We start from the raw sequence: 19,652 nt of genomic DNA, 5'->3' as shown, positions 1-19,652 counted from the left end.
GGCTAAGCCTTGCCCACACAGCTTAGTAAATATTAATGTAGCACACAAGATGATTTTCTACGTACCATTCTAATGACACCATTTGAACTTAATGAGTCTTCAAGGTATTTTAATGCTATCCTCTTCTGCAGAAAGGATAGTAAGGAAACCTTTCTGGAGGGCACTGGGCACAATTTGCATCAAGAACTTAAGACTGTTGGGATTAGCAGATACAAACTATTATATAGAGAATGGATAAACAAGGTCCTACTATATAGCACAGGGGACTATATTCAACCATAATGGAAAAGAATATGGAGAAGAATGTATATGTATGTATAACGGAATCGCTCTGCTGTACAGTAGAGATTAACACAACACTGGAAATCAACTATACTTCAATAAAATAAATTTTAAAAACTTAAAACTGTTATCCCACTTCCAGTAATTTACTCCAAGAAAATAAACACAAATGCCATGATATACGCATAAGAATGTCCATTGTAGTATGTGTAATTGTGAAAAAAAGAGCACACAAAATGTTGAATAAAACAAATAGTTTTAATTAAGGTATACCCATATGATAGGGTATTATACAACTATTAAAATGACATTTTGAATAATATTTAATGATATGAGAAAATGCTTAAAATATTAAGAGTAAAATGCAGGATATAAAACTATATACAGTATTACCCCAATTTGGAAAAAAATTATATATTTAATATATTTACATGCACAGAAAAAGACTAGAAGAAAACAATTGATCTACATGGAGGAATTCTGATTTTTTCTTTATATTTTGTATGACTTCCAAAGTTTCTTATTTTATATAGAGAATAATTTTTTTTTAAAGAACCAGAGGCTGAGAGAACCAATATTTAAAATATCCATCATGTGATAGGCACTGAGCTAGGAACTTTACCAATTCTCTAACATCCAAAGCAATCAGGAGAGTCCCTGGTTTACAGATGAGAAACTGAGACTCTGCTATGGAAGCCTGATATCTCTATTTGCCCAGGTACCCTGGATTCAAGCCCAGGACAGTGCCCATGTCCCCTGCTACCCCACATGCCTCACCTGCTATGGCTCCTAGTGGGCCCATGGGAGGCTTACAGTGAAGGTCACTGACAAAACAGAGCTGTATACAGCTTGCCCAAGAGAAAGGTCTTATTTTGCTTTCTAAACTCTTCATATCTTCCTCCAGAAGTAGACAATTTCCGGCCCCCTGGACAAGAATCAGAGGCTTCTTCATTGTGAAGGCTTGAAGCTCCATTGTGAAACAGTTTTTATCCATGTGCCCAGCTCCACATGCCTGTGCCCCCTGTGACTGTGGTATCTGCTGTCCTGCTTATTGGTTTGGCATTTTGTCAGGCTGTGAGCAGAAGGTCAGGGCAGAACTGCACACCCTCACCCCTTCCACCAGCTGGCTCCTTCGTCTCTGCCCTGGTTACTGAAACAAACAGGCTATGTCCTCCAGCTCCCTACTCAACCCAAGGATGGAAGGGGGGGATACTGGGTGGAGGGGGGCAGCAAATATCCCAGCTGTGTGAACAATCAAGACTATCTGGCAGCACATTTGATATTTTGTAACCTTATTTCAGCCAAATAGTCAGGGCCTCTAGGCAGCTGGGAGGCCCATCTTACCCTAAGCCTAATGTTTGGCTGGGTTCCAGATACTGCCTTGATGAGGGGTGCCCAGTCCCCAAGCTGGCTGTCTTCCAGGTAGGTCCTCAGGGACACTAACTGCAAACTCTCACGGAGGCAGAGGTGGAAATTTTCTCCAGTTTTTCAAGGATCTTCATCACTTCCTGTTCCCTCCCAGAGGCAGAGACAGGAAGTGACTTGGATGGGGTCACAGCAAATCAGTGACCTTCAGGATTGGAACATGCTGCCTGGGTCACTTTATCCTCCTGCACCACAGTTCCTAAATTAAAAAACAGAACTACCTAGGGACTTTTATCTAGGAAGAGACAGAAGGGGACATGGGGAATGACACATGACACACAAAACATTGGGAATAAACTGGTCCTTTTTGATCAGACTCTATCTCTTTCTGCAGCCACACAAGAGGACTGCATGTTCACAAAGTCTGCAGAGTGGTTAGGACTCTGCTTCCACTGCAGGGGGCGCGGGTTCGATCCCTGATCAGGGAACTAAGATCCCGCATGCCACACAGCCAAAAAAAAAAAAAAAAAGTTTGGAGAAATACTGGGTTAAACAAAGTTAAACAGATTACATTACTGCAGGACTTCCCAGAACATTTAATGTGCTCACATATACTGTAAAGGGGTTATAATGTAAAGTGTTTCTTAAACACAAGTCAATTATAGAACTAAGGATTCCATAGACACTAGGATTCCAATGAACACGCTTTGAGAAGTCTTGTTACAGGGTGGGCATGTACCACAGAAAAGTAAGGCCCCAAGTAAGCCATCAGCCACTATCTTCAAAAGTGCAGTGTTGGGCTTCCCTGGTGGCGCAGTGGTTGAGAGTCTGCCTGCCAAAGTAGGGGACATGGGTTCGTGCCCGGTCCAGGAAGATCTCCCAAAAAAAAAAAAAAAAAAAAAAAAAAAGTGAAGTGTTGATGTGGCACTGCCCATTTGTTAGTGGTAGAAATACAAAGAGTGCTAACTTTGAAAATAAACAACTCTTGATGAATTTAAAAAAAAAGTGCAATGTTGGATCAAACAAGGTTGTCATTCTGTACTCTCCTGTCTGTACTTGAGCAAGAGTTGATGGTATTTTTCCGCTTGCTGGTCAAAGCCCCTGGAAGAGAACCCTACCTGGAGAAAGTTCACTGGAGTCAGAAGGTATTTGACTGCCAGGCCCCTGTACTCAGGAGCCAGAAGAGGGGCAGCCTTGCTGCTGTGAGACTGGGGAGAATCCTGGCCCATCCAGGCTCTCGGGTTCCCTGTGGCTGCTGAGCCCGCATTGTCTCCCCTGGGTACCAAGTAGGGCCCTACACTGATTTCCTCCCCAGTTTCCGGAGAGGAAAATTCTTTATCTGTAGACCCTAAGTGCACTGAAAAACCCGAAGGGGCAGTCAATACAGTCACCATCTTCTGGGACTCGGAGGAAGGGACTGCACCCTCCCATTCTTTGTTGCGGATGTCCGGGAACGGCTGCTTCTTGATCTTCAAAGGATGGTGGGAGGGCTGCTTCTCAAGCTCCCCAGAAAGGTTCTCATTCTTGGTCTTCTTCAAGTCCCTGTCAGCTTGAGAGTGATCAGCATTTTCCTCAAGGGATTCAAACACGACACCCTGGGTTCTCAGTCTCTTTAGCTTCCTTTCTAACAATAGCCAGAGAAAACTTGGATTTCTAGAGGAGGAACTCATGTATTGCTGTACAGAGTCTGGAATCAGAGGCACAGAGAGCCTGGGGCTCAGGCTGTCCTGAAAGTAGTCCCTACAGGGTTGTCGCCTGACAATGGGCACCACCTGGCAAGGCCTCAGTGCTTCGACAAAGGCACGGAGCTCAGGGTAGGAGGAATGGTCAGAGTAAGGGATGATGTGGATATCGGGGTGGGAACGGTAGATTTTCCGGCTGGTGGGGAGGATAGCAATGGTAGGGTGGGTCTGGTTCCAACGCAGCATAGCCGAATGGCAGATCTCCATGTGGTCCACGGCATGGATGCGGCCAGCCTTCTCCTCCACTGTGAACACATCTGCCAGGCCCAGCAGCTGCACCAACTCCAGGCGCCGAGGACTCAATACCACCCAGGTCCGAAACTCCAGGGCCAGCTGCTCCAGCAGTGACTCTTTCCCCAGGCTATAGAGTCCTGAATAATGTTCAAGGGATTGGGGAAAGTAAGAGAAGGAAGAGGATGAAGCTAATAAGTCAACCAAATGTTTAATAGAAATACACAAAATTAATGGGACTACCCCCTGACTGTCTATCGGGAAGGAGGTGGCATTTGAGCTGAGGTATATGGAGGATGGGGTAGGGAGAAGTTTAGCACAGAATCCACTCATTCATTCAGTTCAACAAAGGAAAGCATCTATCAGGTGTTAGGCACCGTGAAAACAAACAAAAATCTCAGTCCTCAAGGAGTGTAATCTATTTGGGGACCCAGAAACAATGCATGCTACAGACATGCACACAGCATTATGAGGGCACAGAAAAACATCTACCAGTTGATAGAGTTAGGGACAGCTTCCTGAAAATGACAAGTTAGATAAGTCCTAAATGATGGGTACAAGTTAATCTGGCAAGGGAAGGGGATGGTAGAGAGCATTTTAAGAGAGGTCGTTTCAGTGTTACTAAGGTACAAAGAAACTGGTAAGAAATGACACTAGAGAGGTGAGCAAGGGCCATATAATAGGGGGCTTTGTATGTACTGCTAGGGAGCTTGTTTTTAATTCTGTAAGTGAAGGTGAGTCATTAAGGAGTTGCAAGCAGGAAAATGGCTAATTCTAATTATAGGATTCATAGGATCAGAGCAGGGCTTTAGAAAAAAAAGTGGCAGCGGTATTATTCAAAGACCTACATGAGAATATACTGAAAGCGGAAGTACCAGTTAGAAGGCCCAAACAGTACGTATAGAGAAAGAAATGGAGGCCTGAATTAGGGTAATGGTTATGGTAACAGATATGGGAGATGTTGTTTAAGTAGTTGTTCTCAGACCTTTTCTGAAGGTGTATTTCAAGTCTACAACCAGACTGTGAACGCCTTTAAAGAATCTATATTTCCTTTATATCCACCTTATTCCTCATCATGGTTCAAAATCTCACTCTTTGGGCACAAAGGTAGCTGATTTTCTTTTCTCTCTCCCTATCCTTCCGCCTTTTATTTTACCTCTTCTAGGCCCTTTAGTACTAGACTGTAAGCCCTCATATTTTATTCATTTTTTTCTATTCCCACTGCCTATCAGAATACTTGGCACACAGTAGGGGATTATTGTATATCTGCAAAATTAATCAAGCCCTACTACAGTACCCTACTAGCCAGCTGTGCTTCTCTGGGAAAACTCTGCATTGAAAACTCCAAGAATAGTTAGCACTGATATTTCTTCATGAGTAGTCAAGCAATCCTGAGAGGGAAAATCTCTCCATCAACTTGGTAGTCACTCTGGAAGGTACATAATTTTTTTTTTCAATGCCTTTGTTTAAACCTATTTTGAAACTCCTTTCAGAGTTGGGGCATATCCTTTTAAAATGTTCATCATGGTGGCAAATTTTTTTCCTTTTGTGGATTTACTACAATTTTGGAAACAATCAAAAAAAATCATTTGGAACTAAATCTATTACATTTTAAAAAATAAAAATGGATTTTCATAAACTATCCCAAAAGGCAATTCCAAGAAGCCCAAAATGTTTTGTACTGTTGTGGAGTCACTAGAACAAGCAGACAGCTGGGTTTTCAATGTATCTAACTGCAAGAACAACACTCACCTGAATATCTACATTCTGATAAACTTCATTCACTTGCTAACAAATATTTACCGGATGCCTCTATCAGACATTAACCTAGGCATCTGGGATATATCCAAAAGTGAAACAAAGAGCCTGTCTATTGTGAAATTTACATTCTAGCACAGGGAGACAGATAATAAAAGCTAAATACAATAAATACATAAATTATGGAATACACTGTAAGGTGATAAGGGCAATAGTGTCCCTCTCCACTTAAAACCTTTCAATAGCTCTTTGTCCTAAGAGCAGTGGTTGCATTTAGGATCAAGTTCAAAATGGCTTACAGGCACTTCAGCCCCTCCAGCCTTTACAGCCTCCTCAACCACTGGGCACCTGTCATACTGCTGCTTCTCTGTTCCACAAACACATAAGACTTCTTCCCACCTCCATCCACACCCTCAAGGAATGTGTGTGTGTGTGTGTGTGTGTGTGTGTCAGAGAAAGTGGAGATAGACAATCAACAATAAGCAACAGTATATTAAAACATATGGAGTATATGGGAAGTTGATGAGTGCTATGAAAAAACGAAAAAGTTGAATCGGTTTAGGAGATCAGGAGTTGGGAATGTGGGAGTGCAGATTGTAATTTTAAATAAAAAGGTCAGGGTAGATTTCATGGAGAAAAGGACATCTGCACAAAGACCTGAAAGATGTGAGACACTCCAAAGAACCTAGATTCACTGGCTCCATGAGTGAGAAAAAAAGGAAAGGAAAGCCCTCACCAATCTTTATGTTATGTTGTGGGTGCTTTCGAATGAGCTCAACAATCTGGCGGGCAGCTTCTTCTTGGGAAGGAAGAACCAGGGCTGGGTTGCAATTGGTGTTGTCTAGGTATAAGGTATGGATCTGTTTCCCCAGTCTCAGGGCTGGCTCCTTCAGCATGGACGGTGTATACCGAAAATCCCCTGGAAGAAGAATATATGGGAGGCAGACAGTCAGAGACAAAAGTATAGAAGACAAGCCTCTCCCAATTCCAACAATGGGCATTTGCCTACTGGCCTGTTGGAAAAAACTGGAGTCTAGCAATGATGAATGTAGTACAGCTTCTTTGTGGAAACGTCTCCATCGTGCTCCTGTTTTTTCATGATTCTCTGCAAAGTTCATACCCTTAAAGAGTGGGAAATCAGTTGAGAAAGGGTCACTGTGCTCATGTGGCATGAAGCTAGGAGGTCTCCAGACTTCTACTATAAGTCAAAGATGCTCAAGAAAAGTCGTGTTGGGAATTCCCTGGCGGTCCAGTGGTTAGGACCCTGCGCTTTCACTGCTGAGGGGGCAGGTTCCACCCTGGTTGGGGAACTAAGATCCCGCAAACCGCGGGGCTTGCCCCCACACACAAAAAAAAGTAGTGTCTAGGCTGGGAAAGTGGAAAGGACCCCTCCGGAAGCCCACCTGTGTAGAGGATGGTTCCAAAGTATCCTTCAAACAGAAACATGACAGAGCCAGGGCAGTGATTGGCATCGATGAGGGTTACAGTCATGGTCTCTCGCCCAACTTCATCTAGAGGCAGGACATGGCTCTCACCAACCTCCAGGGCTCGGATCCACTGCTTAGATACCTGAGGAAACAGTTGGTCATCCCAGGGAACACAGACTCCCCTCCCTGATACCTCCCTGGATCAGAAGCTGTGATGGGGATTCCCAAACAATCCTCCCTTCCTCTTCCCACCCTCTACCTCACCCTTCGTACAAGTTTAAATTAAGAGTGCAGAAAACAAGTCTAGTCAGCGATTCTCAAACTTTCCAAATCATAATAATCCTTTGGGGGGCACCTGTTAAAAAAAATTCCAACCAGATTTCCACGACCTGTGCTATCTATGTCTACTGAATCAGATGGGGGAGAAGGGAGGCATTGGAGAATCTGTATTTTACTCAGCACATTGGGTGGATTCTTATGATGAGGCAAGTTTGGGAAACACTGGCCTAGCTTATGTGAAGAGGTAGGAACAATCTCCTTGGCTGGACTAAAAGTCCTCCCCAATTTATCACTGAAACATCCCAAGCCAGCCAGTTAGAAACCACACTCCTATTCTGGGCTAAAGATGCATTCTGGGTTCTCGCTTTTGTAAAAATCAGTCTCCCTGGCCCCAACTCTATGACTCCAAGGCTGTGACAGATCGGAAGTCCCCACCCAGCTGCCGGGACCAACTCTCGGAGGCCGACTCCAGCCGCCCATACCTGTCGGTGACGGTGCAAGAGGTAAGCGGTGATTGGGGAGCAGTAGAGGGGCCGGGTCCAGGTGCTAGAGAGACCCACGGTGTGGTCCGAGTGCATGTGGGACAAGAAGAAGAGCCGGGCGGAGCCAGCCCGGCGCAGGCTCCAAAAGTCCACAGCGATGGGCGTTTGAGGGATCAAGACCCCGTTCATGGTGGCGGGGTTGGAGAGTCACCAGTGGGATCTTCATGGGAACAGAGCTCCTGCGGGAGGCTCCTACAACGGCGCCCTGAAAAAAGTCATACTGGGGCAAGAACAGGGCCAGAGGCCGTAAGGAAAGCCAGCTCAGTGGGGAATGAGTGACTAGACTGGGCAGAAAGAAGGAAGTGACCGTGCTGTGGGAGTCTGGGGGTGGAATCGCAAACCACAGAAGGCGCCCAACGGAGCGCCACTCCCCCAGGCGCGCGGTACCCGGCGCGCGGGACCAGGCGCCGAGGCCCTGGTCTCAAAGCGCGCGCTACTGGGCGGAGACAGGCGGAAGTAGCCGATTTCCGATTGCCCGCCACCGCTCTGCCTGAGGTAGCCGCGCGGCGGCGCCGGGAGGTGAGAGGTTGGGGGAAGGGCACCCTAAGGTCGTGATCCAGGCTGCGCTCGGCGCTCACTGGGAGAGGGTGATTGGCAGCTGCTCTGCGTGGTCCCCCTGGAGGAGGCGGGACTTCCGCAGAAAGGTTGATTGGGCCTCTTGGTGACGGCAACCGCGTGGAGGCGAAAGAAAGGCTGGAACTGGAGAGGGAGGGGTCCACGGACTGTTGGCTGCCGGGCTGGAAGTCGGGCCGAGGGCCTAGAGGTTGCGGGAGAGCTCTGTGGGCGGAGCGAACGAGCCTGCAGGTCCCCGGAAGGATCCGCAGAGCCTAGGGTGGGCCTCGCCAGGGAGCGAGAGGGTTGAAGTTCGAGTGTGGTAGGGCCCGGATGCCGGCCCTGGGGGAAGCCAAGGCTGGGCCAGATAGCGCCTGTCGTCTCTTCACTGACTGACGTTTCCTTTACCCAGGTCCCCACATCAGGGCTAGAAGGAGCCCACGAGTTACCTAGGGATCTCTGGGAACTGCCCCGTGACTGTTCGAGAAGATGCCGTACCTGGGCTCCGAGGACGAGGTGAAGGACCTGAAGAAGGCTCTGTGTAACCCTCACATTCAGGCTGATAGGCTGCGCTATCGGAATGTCATCCAGCGAGTGATTAGGTATCACCTAACGCTCTAACTCCCCCATTGCCATCCCCATCAGGTCTCTCTACCCCTGGCCGCTTAGAAAGATTAAGTGAACTTGCACCCATGGCAGTTGTATGATTTGGTCTTCCTGCTTCTCTGGACTGCCGTCTAAGGCTCCCTTGTGGGACATATTTTGCTTCTTTTACTCAGCTGGGTGGTTTCATCCATGTCTTGATCTTGTACTGCTGACTTCCAGATCTATGTCTAGCACAGACCTCCTTTTTTATATCGTCAGACCCACAGATCCTACTGCCTGCTTGGCATTTCCACCTGGATATTTCTTCAAAGACATGCAAAATAGTACCTACATCCTTCCGCCCTCCCCAAACCCGCTCTTCCACTTGTATTTGTGTTGATGAACGTCTTCACCCAGCTGAGCAAATGTGGGAGTCAGTCTTGGTGACACCTGATTTTCACTGTTCAAGTCAGATGGTATGGATTCATGGTTCTAAGTATCCATCCTCTTTTTCTTTTTTTAGCATCTTTATTGGAGTATAATTGCTTTACAATGGTGTGTTAGTTTCTGCTTTATAACAAAGTGAATCAGCTATACATATACATATAGCCCCATATCTCTTCCCTCTTGCGTCTCCTTCCCACCCTCCCTATCCCACCCCTCTAGGTGGTCACAAAGCACTGACCTGATCTTCCTGTGCTATGTGGCTGCTTCCCACTAGCTATCTGTTTTACGTTTGGTAGTGTATATATGTCCATGGCACTCTCTCACTTCGTCCCAGCTTACCCTTCCCCCTCCCCGTCTCAAGTCCATTCTCTATGTCTGCATCTTTATTCCTGTCCTACCCCTAGGTTCTTCAGAACCATTTTTTTTTTAGATTCCATATATATGTGTTAGCATACAGTATTTGTTTTTCTTTTTCTGACTTACTTCACTCTGTGTGACAGACACTAGGTCCATCCACCTCACTACAAATAACTCAATTTCGTTTCTTTTTATGGCTGAGTAATATTCCATTGTATATATGTGCCACATCTTCTTTATCCATTCATCTGTGGATGGACACTTAGGTTGCTTCCATGTCCTGGCTGTTGTAAATAGAGCTGCAATGAATATTGTGGTCCATCCTCTTTTTTTTTTGATTGGCACTGCTGTTCTGGTTCCCTTTTTAAAGCAATTGCAGTAGCTTAGTAGTAGGTCACCTTAGGCCCTCATTTCAGCCAGATTGATTTTCCAGCATATGAATTTGACAATATAACTCTTGTGTATAGCTGTGGATCACAAACTTCAGTATGCACAAAAGTCCCTTGGGGTGGTTTTTTTGTTTGTTTGTTTGTTTGTTTTTGCGGTACGCGGGCCTCTCACTGTTGTGACCTCTCCTGTTGTGGAGCACAGGCTCCAGACGCGCAGGCTCAGCAGCCATGGCTCACGGGCCCAGCCGCTCCGCGGCATGTGGGATCCTCCCAGACCGGGGCACGAACCCGCGTCCCCTGCATCAGCAGGCAGACTCTCAACCACTGTGCCACCAGGGAAGCCCCCTTGGGGTGCTTTTTTAGAAAATGTAAATTTTTCATCCAATCCAGTAATTCTGATTTCAGTAGAGTAGGATGGAACCCAGGAATCTGCATTTTAAACAGACATCCCCTCTAATTGCTATAGGAGATCACAGTTTGAGAAAAAGTGATCTACAGAATAAAGTCCAAATTTCTTATCATAGCACCCAAGGAACACCCAGTTAACTACCTGCATACTCTGAAAAGAATGTACCCTTCTTGCTCATGCCCACATGCATCACAGTGTATATCGTTACCTATCTACTACACCTGCCTGGAGCTCCTGCTCATTCCGCTCAAGTATTTCTTCCTCTGTGGAAACATTTTATGACTCTTTGGCAGTGTTAGACCTCCTGATCCCCACTGCACCTTGTCTGTTACTTCTGTTATAATACCAATCTATCATTCTGTAATTAGCGGTGTTCTTGTCTGCCTCCTTGGTAGACTTTTGAGTTCCTTGAGATCTGAGACCATGCCTTCTTCAAGATTATTCCCCAGAACATATCCCTGGAATGTAAAATCAATGTGACTGGAATGTACTAGTTTCTTGAATGAATAGAAGAACGTTTATTGCAGGCCCGTTGTGAAGTATTGTGTGATATGATAGACAAAGTAGACCTGGTTGCTCCGCTCTAAGAGATCACAATCTAGTTGGATATCCAGGGCATGTATAAGTAAAAGGCTTTCTGTTGTAGGTTGGGGATTATGTATTTTACTTTTTTCCTGCTGTGTGTGTTGGTTTCAGGCACATGACTCAGGGCTCAGACATGTCTGGTGTTTTCATGGAAATGGTGAAGGCCAGTGCCACTATAGATATTGTTCAGAAGAAGTTGGTTTATCTCTACATGTGTACCTATGCCCCCCTGAAACCAGATCTGGCTCTCCTGGCCATCAATACACTGTGCAAAGACTGTTCGGACCCCAACCCGATGGTGCGAGGGTTGGCACTACGGAGCATGTGTAGCCTCAGGTGAGCACTCTCCTCCCTTCCTGTATCTCAGTGGTTGATAAGTTCATGTGGTCATGGGGCAGGTTTTTAATGACGACAATTTATTTGAGCTCCTTAATAATGGGGAAGACACTGTTGTAACCTGAACTCAGGTTCTCGGCCATTGCTTTGGTTTAAAAAAACTATATATGTGATTTCATTAAGGAATTTTTCTATCCTTACTCTCAGTGAAATAGTTAAATATTTATTTATTCATTTATTTGGCTGCTCTGGGTCTTAGTTGCGGCACACGGGATCTAGTTCCCTGACCAGGGATCAAACCCAGGCCCTCTGCATTAGGAGCACGGAGTCTTAACTGCTGGACCACCAGGGAAGTCCCTGAAATAGTTAAAGATTTCTAAATGTGTGTGTGTGTTTGTGTGTGTGTGTGTGTATTTTTTTTAACCTGCCTATGTGGCATTATTCCACGTGAAAAGTCAAGTGAGGCTTTTTAAGTTTGGCAGCAGCTTTCTCCACTTTGTTGGAGAAGAATCTGACCGATGCGTATTCAAACATCTACTAAACCCTCTGTTAAGTGAAGAGGGGCTAAATTATGTCAAAACTAGTACCTTAGGATCTGACTGACTCTAGGATGTGTTGCTTAGGTTGCCTGGTGTGCAGGAATATATCCAACAGCCAGTTCTCAACGGTCTGCATGATAAGGCTTCATATGTCAGGAGGGTAGCAGTCCTTGGCTGTGCCAAGATGCATACTCTTCATGGAGACTCTGAAGTGGGTAAGTTTCAGTGTAATCTACCATGATCAGTATTTATTTGTACTTCCATTATATGACTTTGTAGAAGAGTATGTAGCTTTGGTAGAAAATAATAATGTGACCCTACTTCTGCATGTCGCTTTTTTTTTTTTTTTTTTTTTTTGCGGTACGCCGGCCTCTCACTGTTGTGGCCTCTCCCGTTGTGGAGCACAGGCTCCGGATGCGCAGGCTCAGCGGCCATGGCTCACAGGCCCAGCCGCTCCGCGGCATGTGAGATCTTCCCGGGCCGGGGCACGAACCCGTGTCCCCTGCATCGGCAGGTGGACTCTTAACCACTGTGCCACCAGGGAAGCCCTGTATGTCTCTTTTATGTAGGATGCAGGGCTTGGTATTTTCTGAGATTAGAGAAGTCCTTTCTTTGGGGCCCACGTGAGATCCTGTGCCTTAGCTGCTTAGAACAGTCTGGAAATGGCCATTGTTTTGGCCTTGCACTTTGTTACTGCCTTTGTTATTTTTGTGGCAGAGAAGTTCAGCTTTGTCTGCCTGGAACTGTTATTCTGGCTCTATCACCTTGACTCTGAAACTTTTCTTTATGTGAGATGTTTGTTCCGTTTTATAGATGGTGCCCTGGTAAACGAATTATATAGTTTGCTGCGTGACCAGGATCCAATTGTGGTTGTGAACTGCCTGAGGTCTCTGGAGGAAATTTTGAAACAGGAAGGAGGTGTTGTCATCAATAAGCCCATCGCCCACCATCTCTTAAATCGGTTTGGATGCCTCTGTGCTCTTTTATCATGATCAAATCTACATCCTAATGGGATCTTGTTGATGTATTGAATGAAGGAGAGGTCTTGAACAACTTCTGTAGCGTAGTAAAGAAAGTTAACTGTAACTATTAACTTCCTCATGTTTCATTGAGAGAATTTTTTTTTAATTTGTCTTAGTTTCTTTTGGTGATATAGAGAGATGGCAGAAGGATCCTTCAGGGTTCTGTCCTCTGCAGTCGTTATGTCCTCCAAACTAAGCCATTCATACTATCTTAAAATGTAGAGAATCTGGATCTAGGATATGGTGATCATGTCTTTGGCCTTCGATGAGTGTGCATTTGTACCGTAAACTCATCTTGGAATTTAAAGCCTTATTTTGTGTAAACTTTAGTACATCAGAAGAATAATTTGATTATGGCACAACCTATTTTCAAGAATTCTCCCCTTGTTGTGATGAACAGATGACTGGTGACATGGCAGTAGCATGGAGGTGGTCCTAATTTTGTTGCTAGGATAGCACTTTCGTTTTCTTTTTTGAATAGAATGTCAAAACTGGACCAGTGGGGCCAGGCTGAAGTATTGAACTTTCTGCTACGCTACCAACCCCGCAGTGAGGAGGAGCTGTTTGACATTCTCAACCTGTTGGACAGTTTTCTCAAGAGCAGTAGCCCAGGTGTGGTGATGGGAGCCACCAAACTCTTTCTGATCTTGGCAAAAAACTTCCCCCATGTGCAAACTGACGTGCTCATGCAAGTCAAGGGAACTTTGCTGGCTGCCTGTTCTTCAGAGAGCCGCGAGCTCTGTTTTGCTGCCCTCTGCCATGTGCGCCAGGTCCTGCACAGTTTGCCGGGTCACTTTAGCAGCCACTACAAAAAGTTTTTTTGCTCCTACTCGGAGCCCCACTACATCAAGCTCCAGAAGGTGGAGGTGCTGTGTGAGCTGGTGAACGACGAGAACGTGCAGCAGGTGCTGGAGGAGCTTCGCGGGTACTGCACTGATGTGTCCGCCGACTTCGCGCAGGCTGCCATCTTTGCCATAGGTAGGTATCTGTTGCTTTTCCTTTGTGAGAGCCTAGACCAACCAGCTAGAAAGCTGTGGAACCACAGAGAGGAAAGGGAGTGAATCTTGCTTCAGAGGCAAAGTATCTTGCACCAAACAGTTGGGTCAGTGACTACAAACAAGGTGGGGAGAAAGGTTTTTTTGGTCAACACTGGTGTTTCCATATCTTCTAGGATATAGACTATAGGTGATGCAAACTGTAATACAATTTATATTGCCTTTTGTCGTCTGTTATCCAAAATGCTTTTCTGTATATCATCTTCCCACAGCCTTGTGAGGCAGTCAAGAAGAGTGGACAAGTGTTATTATTAACTTCGTTTCAAAGATGAAGAAACTCAGGCACAAAAAGTTTCTTAAATTGCCCAAAGGTCATATAGTTCCTGAACTGGGACTGGAACCCAGCCTTCCTGCCTCAAAGTCCTTTGAAAATTTAGCAATCTTTTATCAAGCTTCTGCTCCGGGCTATGCATTATGATGAGTGGACCAGCACAGAGTAAAACATAAGACTTACAGACCTTTTCATGCTACTCTGTCTGGAATTTAAAGGGCTAGAGTGAGTCAAATGCAAGCAGCTGGGGAGCTAAGTTTTGGAGGACTTCAAGTAGAGGAGGAGAAGGAACCCTCGGATGTAGAATAAAGTATAGTTATTTTTAGAGGCAGAGAAGAGGGCACAAAGAGGGGAGTAGAAATCCTGCAGTCTGGAGGCTGTTGCACAGTGTTCCCAGCAGGAATATTCCTGTACAGGTGTGCTGCAACAAACTGGTTGCCACATAAATACCTTTGTGACTAAAAGTTTTCAACCTTGTTCAATGGGAAATTCATTTTACCAAAGTTCCCTTTGTAGTAAACTTAGATTCTTATTTCATCAAGCAAGGGGTGATTGTCTTTTTCTTTTTCTTAGATATTTCTGGTCCTCTTGGTCTTTCTTTGGCTGGTGGGAAATTATTTTAGAATGAGGTGCTAGTATTTGACTTAACACATTTTTCTGCTTTCCCTTCCTCTGTAGGTAGCATCGCCAGGACCTACACGGATCAGTGTGTGCAGATTCTAACAGAGTTGCTGGGGCTTCGACAAGAGCACATTACCACAGGTAATGGCTACCTTTCTAGTATCTTTTTTTTTTTTTTGTCAATTTCCCGACCTATAGTATTTGCTCAAAACATATTTGTTGTTCAGTAACAGAGGTTTAAACTCTTCTTTGCATCATCATCTGTTGCCATCAGAGAAACATATAGATCTAACAGAGTAGGGAGTCTTCAGGTTGCCATGAGTCTACAAGGCTGTTGTATAGATCATGAAGGGCGCGAGGGTGACCTTGCTTGTTTTTTCCCCACCTTTACCCCTCTTTTTGCTTTATGGCAGCATACTGTAAGCAGTGACTTCCAAGGCTGGGACTAGGGTGAGGCAAGCAAATCGCCTAGGATGCAAACATTTAAAGAGGCACTCACTTTTATATAGAGAATGGATAAACAACAGTGTGCTACTGCATAGCACAGGGAGCTATATTCAATATCCTGTGATAAACCAGAATGGAAAAGAATATATATTTTAAAAAAAGAATATATATAAAGGGGCACTCGCTCTCAAGTTTGTGCAAATGCTAACTCTGTGAGTCTTCTTAAATTTTACACCCTGGCACCTTGCTTGCTTCACCGTAGCTCCAGCCCTGGTGGCTCCATTTCTACTGTCCTCAGAGCATCATTCGACAGCAGGACTCCCCCACATTTGTATATGCTTTCTGGTTTGCCAAGTGCTTTCACATACATTAACTCATTTATCCTCATGGCAATCTGATGAGCAACACTTATTAAGAAATTGTTGCCCATGTGAGACATTTCTCAGATAATTATTGACCACCCCACCAAACACCCATTTTACAGAAATTGCCCCAGTAATCTAGCCTGAATATGTGACTTTTCTTAAGATTCTTTCCCGTGCGGAGGCTCTAATCCTGTGCTCTTGTGTCCTGAGCTGTGCTCTAGTGGTTGTGCAGACTTTCCGAGACCTGGTTTGGTTGTGTCCTCAGTGTACAGAAGCTGTGTGTCAGGCCCTGCCCGGCTGTGAGGAGAGCATTCAAGATAGCGAGGTACGCTGTAATTCTCCTTTACTTCTAGGCAGAGGGGGAGTGCTTGGGACCCTGCTCTGTGAAATGGAATCTAATTATTCTTTCCACCCAGTGTCTGAAGTGGAATTCTTAGAATTGATTGCCACCTCAGATTCTGTTTTGGGTGTAGGTGGGATATAAATTATAAAAACATTAGGATTTAGCTATGGTTTTCTTACAAATATTTTGATACCATTGTTCTTGTGAACAGTTTTGAGTCAGAGATTTAGACCATAGGGTTTTCAGCTGGCATGAAAATCAGAATCGCCTGTGGAATTTTTACAAATATTTGGGCTTCCAGTATCTACTCACATATTCAAGAGTGGAAGCCCTAGACACACAGAGTTTTAAGAAACTTTGCAGGTGACTCTGATGTGCGCACTAGGTTCCCCTAACTTAGGGGAATCTTCCAATAGCTTCCACTGAAGCATTAAACCCCAAATTGGGGAAGAAGCCTCAAAGGTGAGGAAGCCTTATTGCTTAAGCAACATAGGCTGTGAGAGTCTTAAGTCTCCTTTTGTGTGGTAGAATTTCATTCCTATTTGTTGTAGAGAGTTTAGTAGGGGGTGAATTAATAAATGCAAGTGGGAGTAAATAAAATGTTATACCTTTTCTACTGACTCTAGGGGAAAAGCAAAACCTGCTGCTATCTACTGCCTGCTCTGGCCTGTGTTCTGGACAGCCAAATGTTGAGCACCTGTTCTTACTCCCTTATTACCTAGGGGAAGCAGGCACTTATTTGGCTACTCGGTGTCCACGGGAAGAGAATCCCCAACGCTCCTTATGTGTTGGAAGACTTCGTAGAGAATGTGAAGTCGGAGACATTTCCAGCTGTCAAGATGGAGCTGCTCACGGCTCTGCTGCGCCTTTTCCTCTCTCGACCCGCCGAGTGCCAGGACATGCTGGGCCGTTTATTGTACTACTGCATAGGTAGGCTCTTCAGAAGGAAATGGTTGAATTGGGAGATTGGGATTGACATGTATACACTAATAAGTATAAAATGGATAACTAATGAGGACAGGACCTGCTGTATAAAAAAATAAATAAAATCAAATTTAAAAAAAAAGAAGAAGGAAATGGTACTTGCCATGACCAGTCATAGAGGTTCTCACAGCTTTCATTGTTTGGTGAGCCATCTGGGACCGAAGAAGAAAATGTCAACGTTTTCTAGGGTTTCCTCCCTCCTTCATTTTGTTCTCCTATTCTGGTGGGCACAGGGGTAGAAAGAGTGTTTTCGTTTTTGTTTTTAATTAACTTAGTCTGTTGTCTTACCTCAGAGGAAGAAAAGGATATGGCAGTACGGGACCGAGGTCTCTTCTACTATCGCCTCCTCTTAGCTGGCATTGATGAAGTGAAGCGGATCCTACGGAGCCCTCAATCTGACCCTTCTCTCAGACTTTTGGAGGATCAGGCAGAAAGACCTGTGAACAGCTGGGCCTCGGACTTCAACACACTGGTGCCAGTATATGGCAAAGCCCGCTGGGCAACCATCTCTAAATGCCAGGGAGTAGAACGTCATGGCCCAGAGCTCCCTAACACTGCATCTTTTGCCACATCAGGTAAAAATAGTCCTTACTTTATACCTTGTCATGAAAAATCTTTATCTTTTGCAATGACTGGTAGAGAGTAGAGTACCCTAGCTAAACCTCAGACTGTTGGCCGAATTTTGTCTCTGTGAGCAAGAAGGAAGTTCATCATTGGTTATTTAAGCCATTTCTCTGAAGATGAGAGTCACATTGTGTACTACTGGAAATCTAGATTTAAAAATGTAGTTCTACAGATTAAAAACATCTCTTACACAAGCTTTCTGACTCTTGTAGGACCCCTGATTCCTGAAGAGAACAAGGAGAGGGTCCAAGAACTCCCTGATTCCAGAGCCCTCATGCTAGTCCCCAATCACCAGCTTACTGCTGAGTGTTTTGAGAAAACTTGGCTGAGCCTCAAAGTTGCTCATCAGCAGGTGTTCCCGTGGCAGGGAGCAGTCCATCCCGACACCCTTCAGATGGCCCTGCAAGTCGTGAACATCCAGACCATCGCGATGAACAGGGCTGGGGCTCAGCCGTGGAAAGCTTACCTCAGCGCTCAGGATGACACTGGCTGTCTGTTCCTGACAGAACTGCTGTTGGAGCCCGAGAACTTGCAAATGCAGATCTCAGTAAAACAAAACAAGGCGAGGACAGAGACACTGAACAGTTTTATTTCTGTATTAGAAACTGTGATTGGAACAATTGGAGACATAAAATCATAACAGCTTCTTGCCTATCCTGAGTGAGATGAATAGCTGTCAGAGTTCCTTAGTTTTTCTTATTGTAGCTGCTTGTAAGTCCAGATAATATCAAATGCAAAGGAGAATGGGAATCTGGGAATGAGAATTCTTACATTCTTGTCCAAAGATCATTGGTGAATGACCCCATTTTTCCAGGTGATGTGGTAAAGGTTAATGTTGTTGGTAAGGGGGTGGGAATGGGGTGAGGGTAGGATTTGGATTCTTTCCTAATCAGTTTAAGGGATTATTTTACTCATTAAAGATGCCTGATGTGTCTGGAAACTGACTGGGTCATCATTTGTGGGGGTCATCTTTTCTTCCCTGGATTATTGCAGTAAATTCCTGACTGTTCTCATATTTCTAATCATGGTTTTTAGGCCAGAGTTGAGTCCTTAGCCTGGCATCTAAAGTACCTCTTCAGTGCCATGTCTCAGCACTCCCCAGGATACCCTCTGTTCTGGCACAAGCAAACCACTTGCAGTTCCCTGAATACACTCGGCTCTCTCTCACCTCTGTGCCTTGGCACCTGCTTTTTCTTCTCGCCTAGACCATTTCCTCACCCTCATGTCTTCTTTAAGTAACACCTAGTCTATCTTTCAGTGTTCAGCTCAGGCACGAGCTCTTTCAGGAAGTTTTCTGTGACCCTCCTGCCTTCATCAGGGGTCTCATTCAAGCTGTGGAAGCAGTCAGTGCACATTTCTAGCAGAACTGTTGTAATTGTTTTCTTGTCACTCTTTCTCACGTTTAATTTTATTCATACCTGACCACGTTTTAATCACTGAGACAACTTATGGCAAAAACAGGTGTAATAAAATGATGGTAAAGTATAAATAACCAGATAATCCAGCACAGGAAAAATTAAAATACCTGTGAAAACCAGCTGGGCCAGGGATGGGAACATATACAAATGTTCAGGCTGAAAGGGCCTACATAGTTGATATCGTTGAGCCTCAGATTTAGCTCTGTAAGTGATTTGGCAGTCAGAATAAAGAGAAATGGTTGGATAGTTGTTACCAGAGAGGAAGAAACATTTCAATTCTAATTTCGAAGAGAAATTTACATGTAGTTTCACATGGATGGCGCTAAGTTAATATGCAGAAGATTCTTATGGGAAGTTAGTAAAGAGTTTCACATGGTTTTCTTATGGTGTTCTTCAATACAAACAGAGCATAGCTTTAGTATAGAGCTTAGTGAGGGCATTTCTTCAAGGACTACAGATACTGTGACCCAAATAATCATCCAGCTTCATTTAAGGACTTCTTCTACCTAGATACATAGATGGACTGCATATCCTTCAAATAATGCTTCACCATCATTTCTGTCAACTAAGCTTTTAATAAGAGTAGATAACATTGCTGAGTTTTCTGGCAAGGGCCTGGGTTTGTGAGTTGTCTGTCTCAACCAGACAGTTTCTAAGGACAGTGATTATCTTTCTTT

The 19,652-nt window shown here is 44.8% G+C and overlaps 2 protein-coding genes across 7 annotated transcripts; one reads left to right on the top strand and one right to left on the bottom strand.

Moving 5' to 3' along the window:
- Positions 1 to 2,581: 2,581 nt before the first annotated feature.
- DCLRE1B (DNA cross-link repair 1B) lies at positions 2,582 to 7,980 on the bottom strand. The gene is made up of 4 exons (XM_024764888.1): positions 7,567 to 7,980; positions 6,782 to 6,947; positions 6,115 to 6,297; positions 2,582 to 3,760 (listed from the first exon to the last, which is right to left on the bottom strand). The coding sequence occupies exons 1-4, from the start codon at positions 7,753 to 7,755 to the stop codon at positions 2,679 to 2,681; spliced, it is 1,620 nt and encodes a 539-aa protein (XP_024620656.1). The 5' UTR covers positions 7,756 to 7,980; the 3' UTR covers positions 2,582 to 2,678.
- On the top strand, positions 7,554 to 18,475 carry AP4B1 (adaptor related protein complex 4 subunit beta 1). Of its 6 annotated transcripts, none has more exons than XM_024764886.1 (11): positions 7,554 to 7,587; positions 8,591 to 8,780; positions 11,062 to 11,286; positions 11,910 to 12,040; positions 12,639 to 12,786; positions 13,329 to 13,825; positions 14,852 to 14,935; positions 15,828 to 15,931; positions 16,672 to 16,879; positions 17,227 to 17,508; positions 17,770 to 18,475. In XM_024764886.1, exons 2-11 carry the CDS (start codon positions 8,668 to 8,670, stop codon positions 18,195 to 18,197), a joined length of 2,220 nt encoding a protein of 739 aa, XP_024620654.1. In that variant the 5' UTR covers positions 7,554 to 7,587; positions 8,591 to 8,667; the 3' UTR covers positions 18,198 to 18,475. The 6 variants fall into 6 exon arrangements, with proteins under 6 accessions (XP_024620654.1, XP_024620653.1, XP_024620651.1 ...); XM_024764885.1 differs by lacking the exon at positions 7,554 to 7,587 and adding an exon at positions 8,182 to 8,270; XM_024764883.1 differs by lacking the exon at positions 7,554 to 7,587 and adding an exon at positions 8,253 to 8,389.
- Positions 18,476 to 19,652: the final 1,177 nt, after the last annotated feature.

This window comes from Neophocaena asiaeorientalis, unplaced genomic scaffold (assembly GCF_003031525.2).
Source record: "Neophocaena asiaeorientalis asiaeorientalis breed wild unplaced genomic scaffold, Neophocaena_asiaeorientalis_V1.1 scaffold62, whole genome shotgun sequence".
In the NCBI taxonomy this organism is placed as follows: Eukaryota; Metazoa; Chordata; class Mammalia; order Artiodactyla; family Phocoenidae; genus Neophocaena; species Neophocaena asiaeorientalis.
Note: the sequence above shows the minus strand (reverse complement) of the source record. Positions and strands in the feature narration are given on the sequence as shown.

Coding starts and splice junctions, on each gene's coding strand:
- DCLRE1B (XM_024764888.1), bottom strand. CDS start 7,755: ATGAACGGGGTCTTGATCCCTCAAACGCCCATCGCTGTGGACTTTTGG. Junction 6,948..7,566: donor TCTTGCACCGTCACCGACAG/GTATGGGCGGCT, acceptor CTGTTTCCTCAG/GTATCTAAGCAGTGGATCCG. Junction 6,298..6,781: donor TGGAACCATCCTCTACACAG/GTGGGCTTCCGG, acceptor TTCTTCTTCCAG/GGGATTTTCGGTATACACCG.
- AP4B1 (XM_024764886.1), top strand. CDS start 8,668: ATGCCGTACCTGGGCTCCGAGGACGAGGTGAAGGACCTGAAGAAGGCT. Junction 8,781..11,061: donor GTCATCCAGCGAGTGATTAG/GTATCACCTAAC, acceptor TGTTGGTTTCAG/GCACATGACTCAGGGCTCAG. Junction 17,509..17,769: donor TGCATCTTTTGCCACATCAG/GTAAAAATAGTC, acceptor TGACTCTTGTAG/GACCCCTGATTCCTGAAGAG.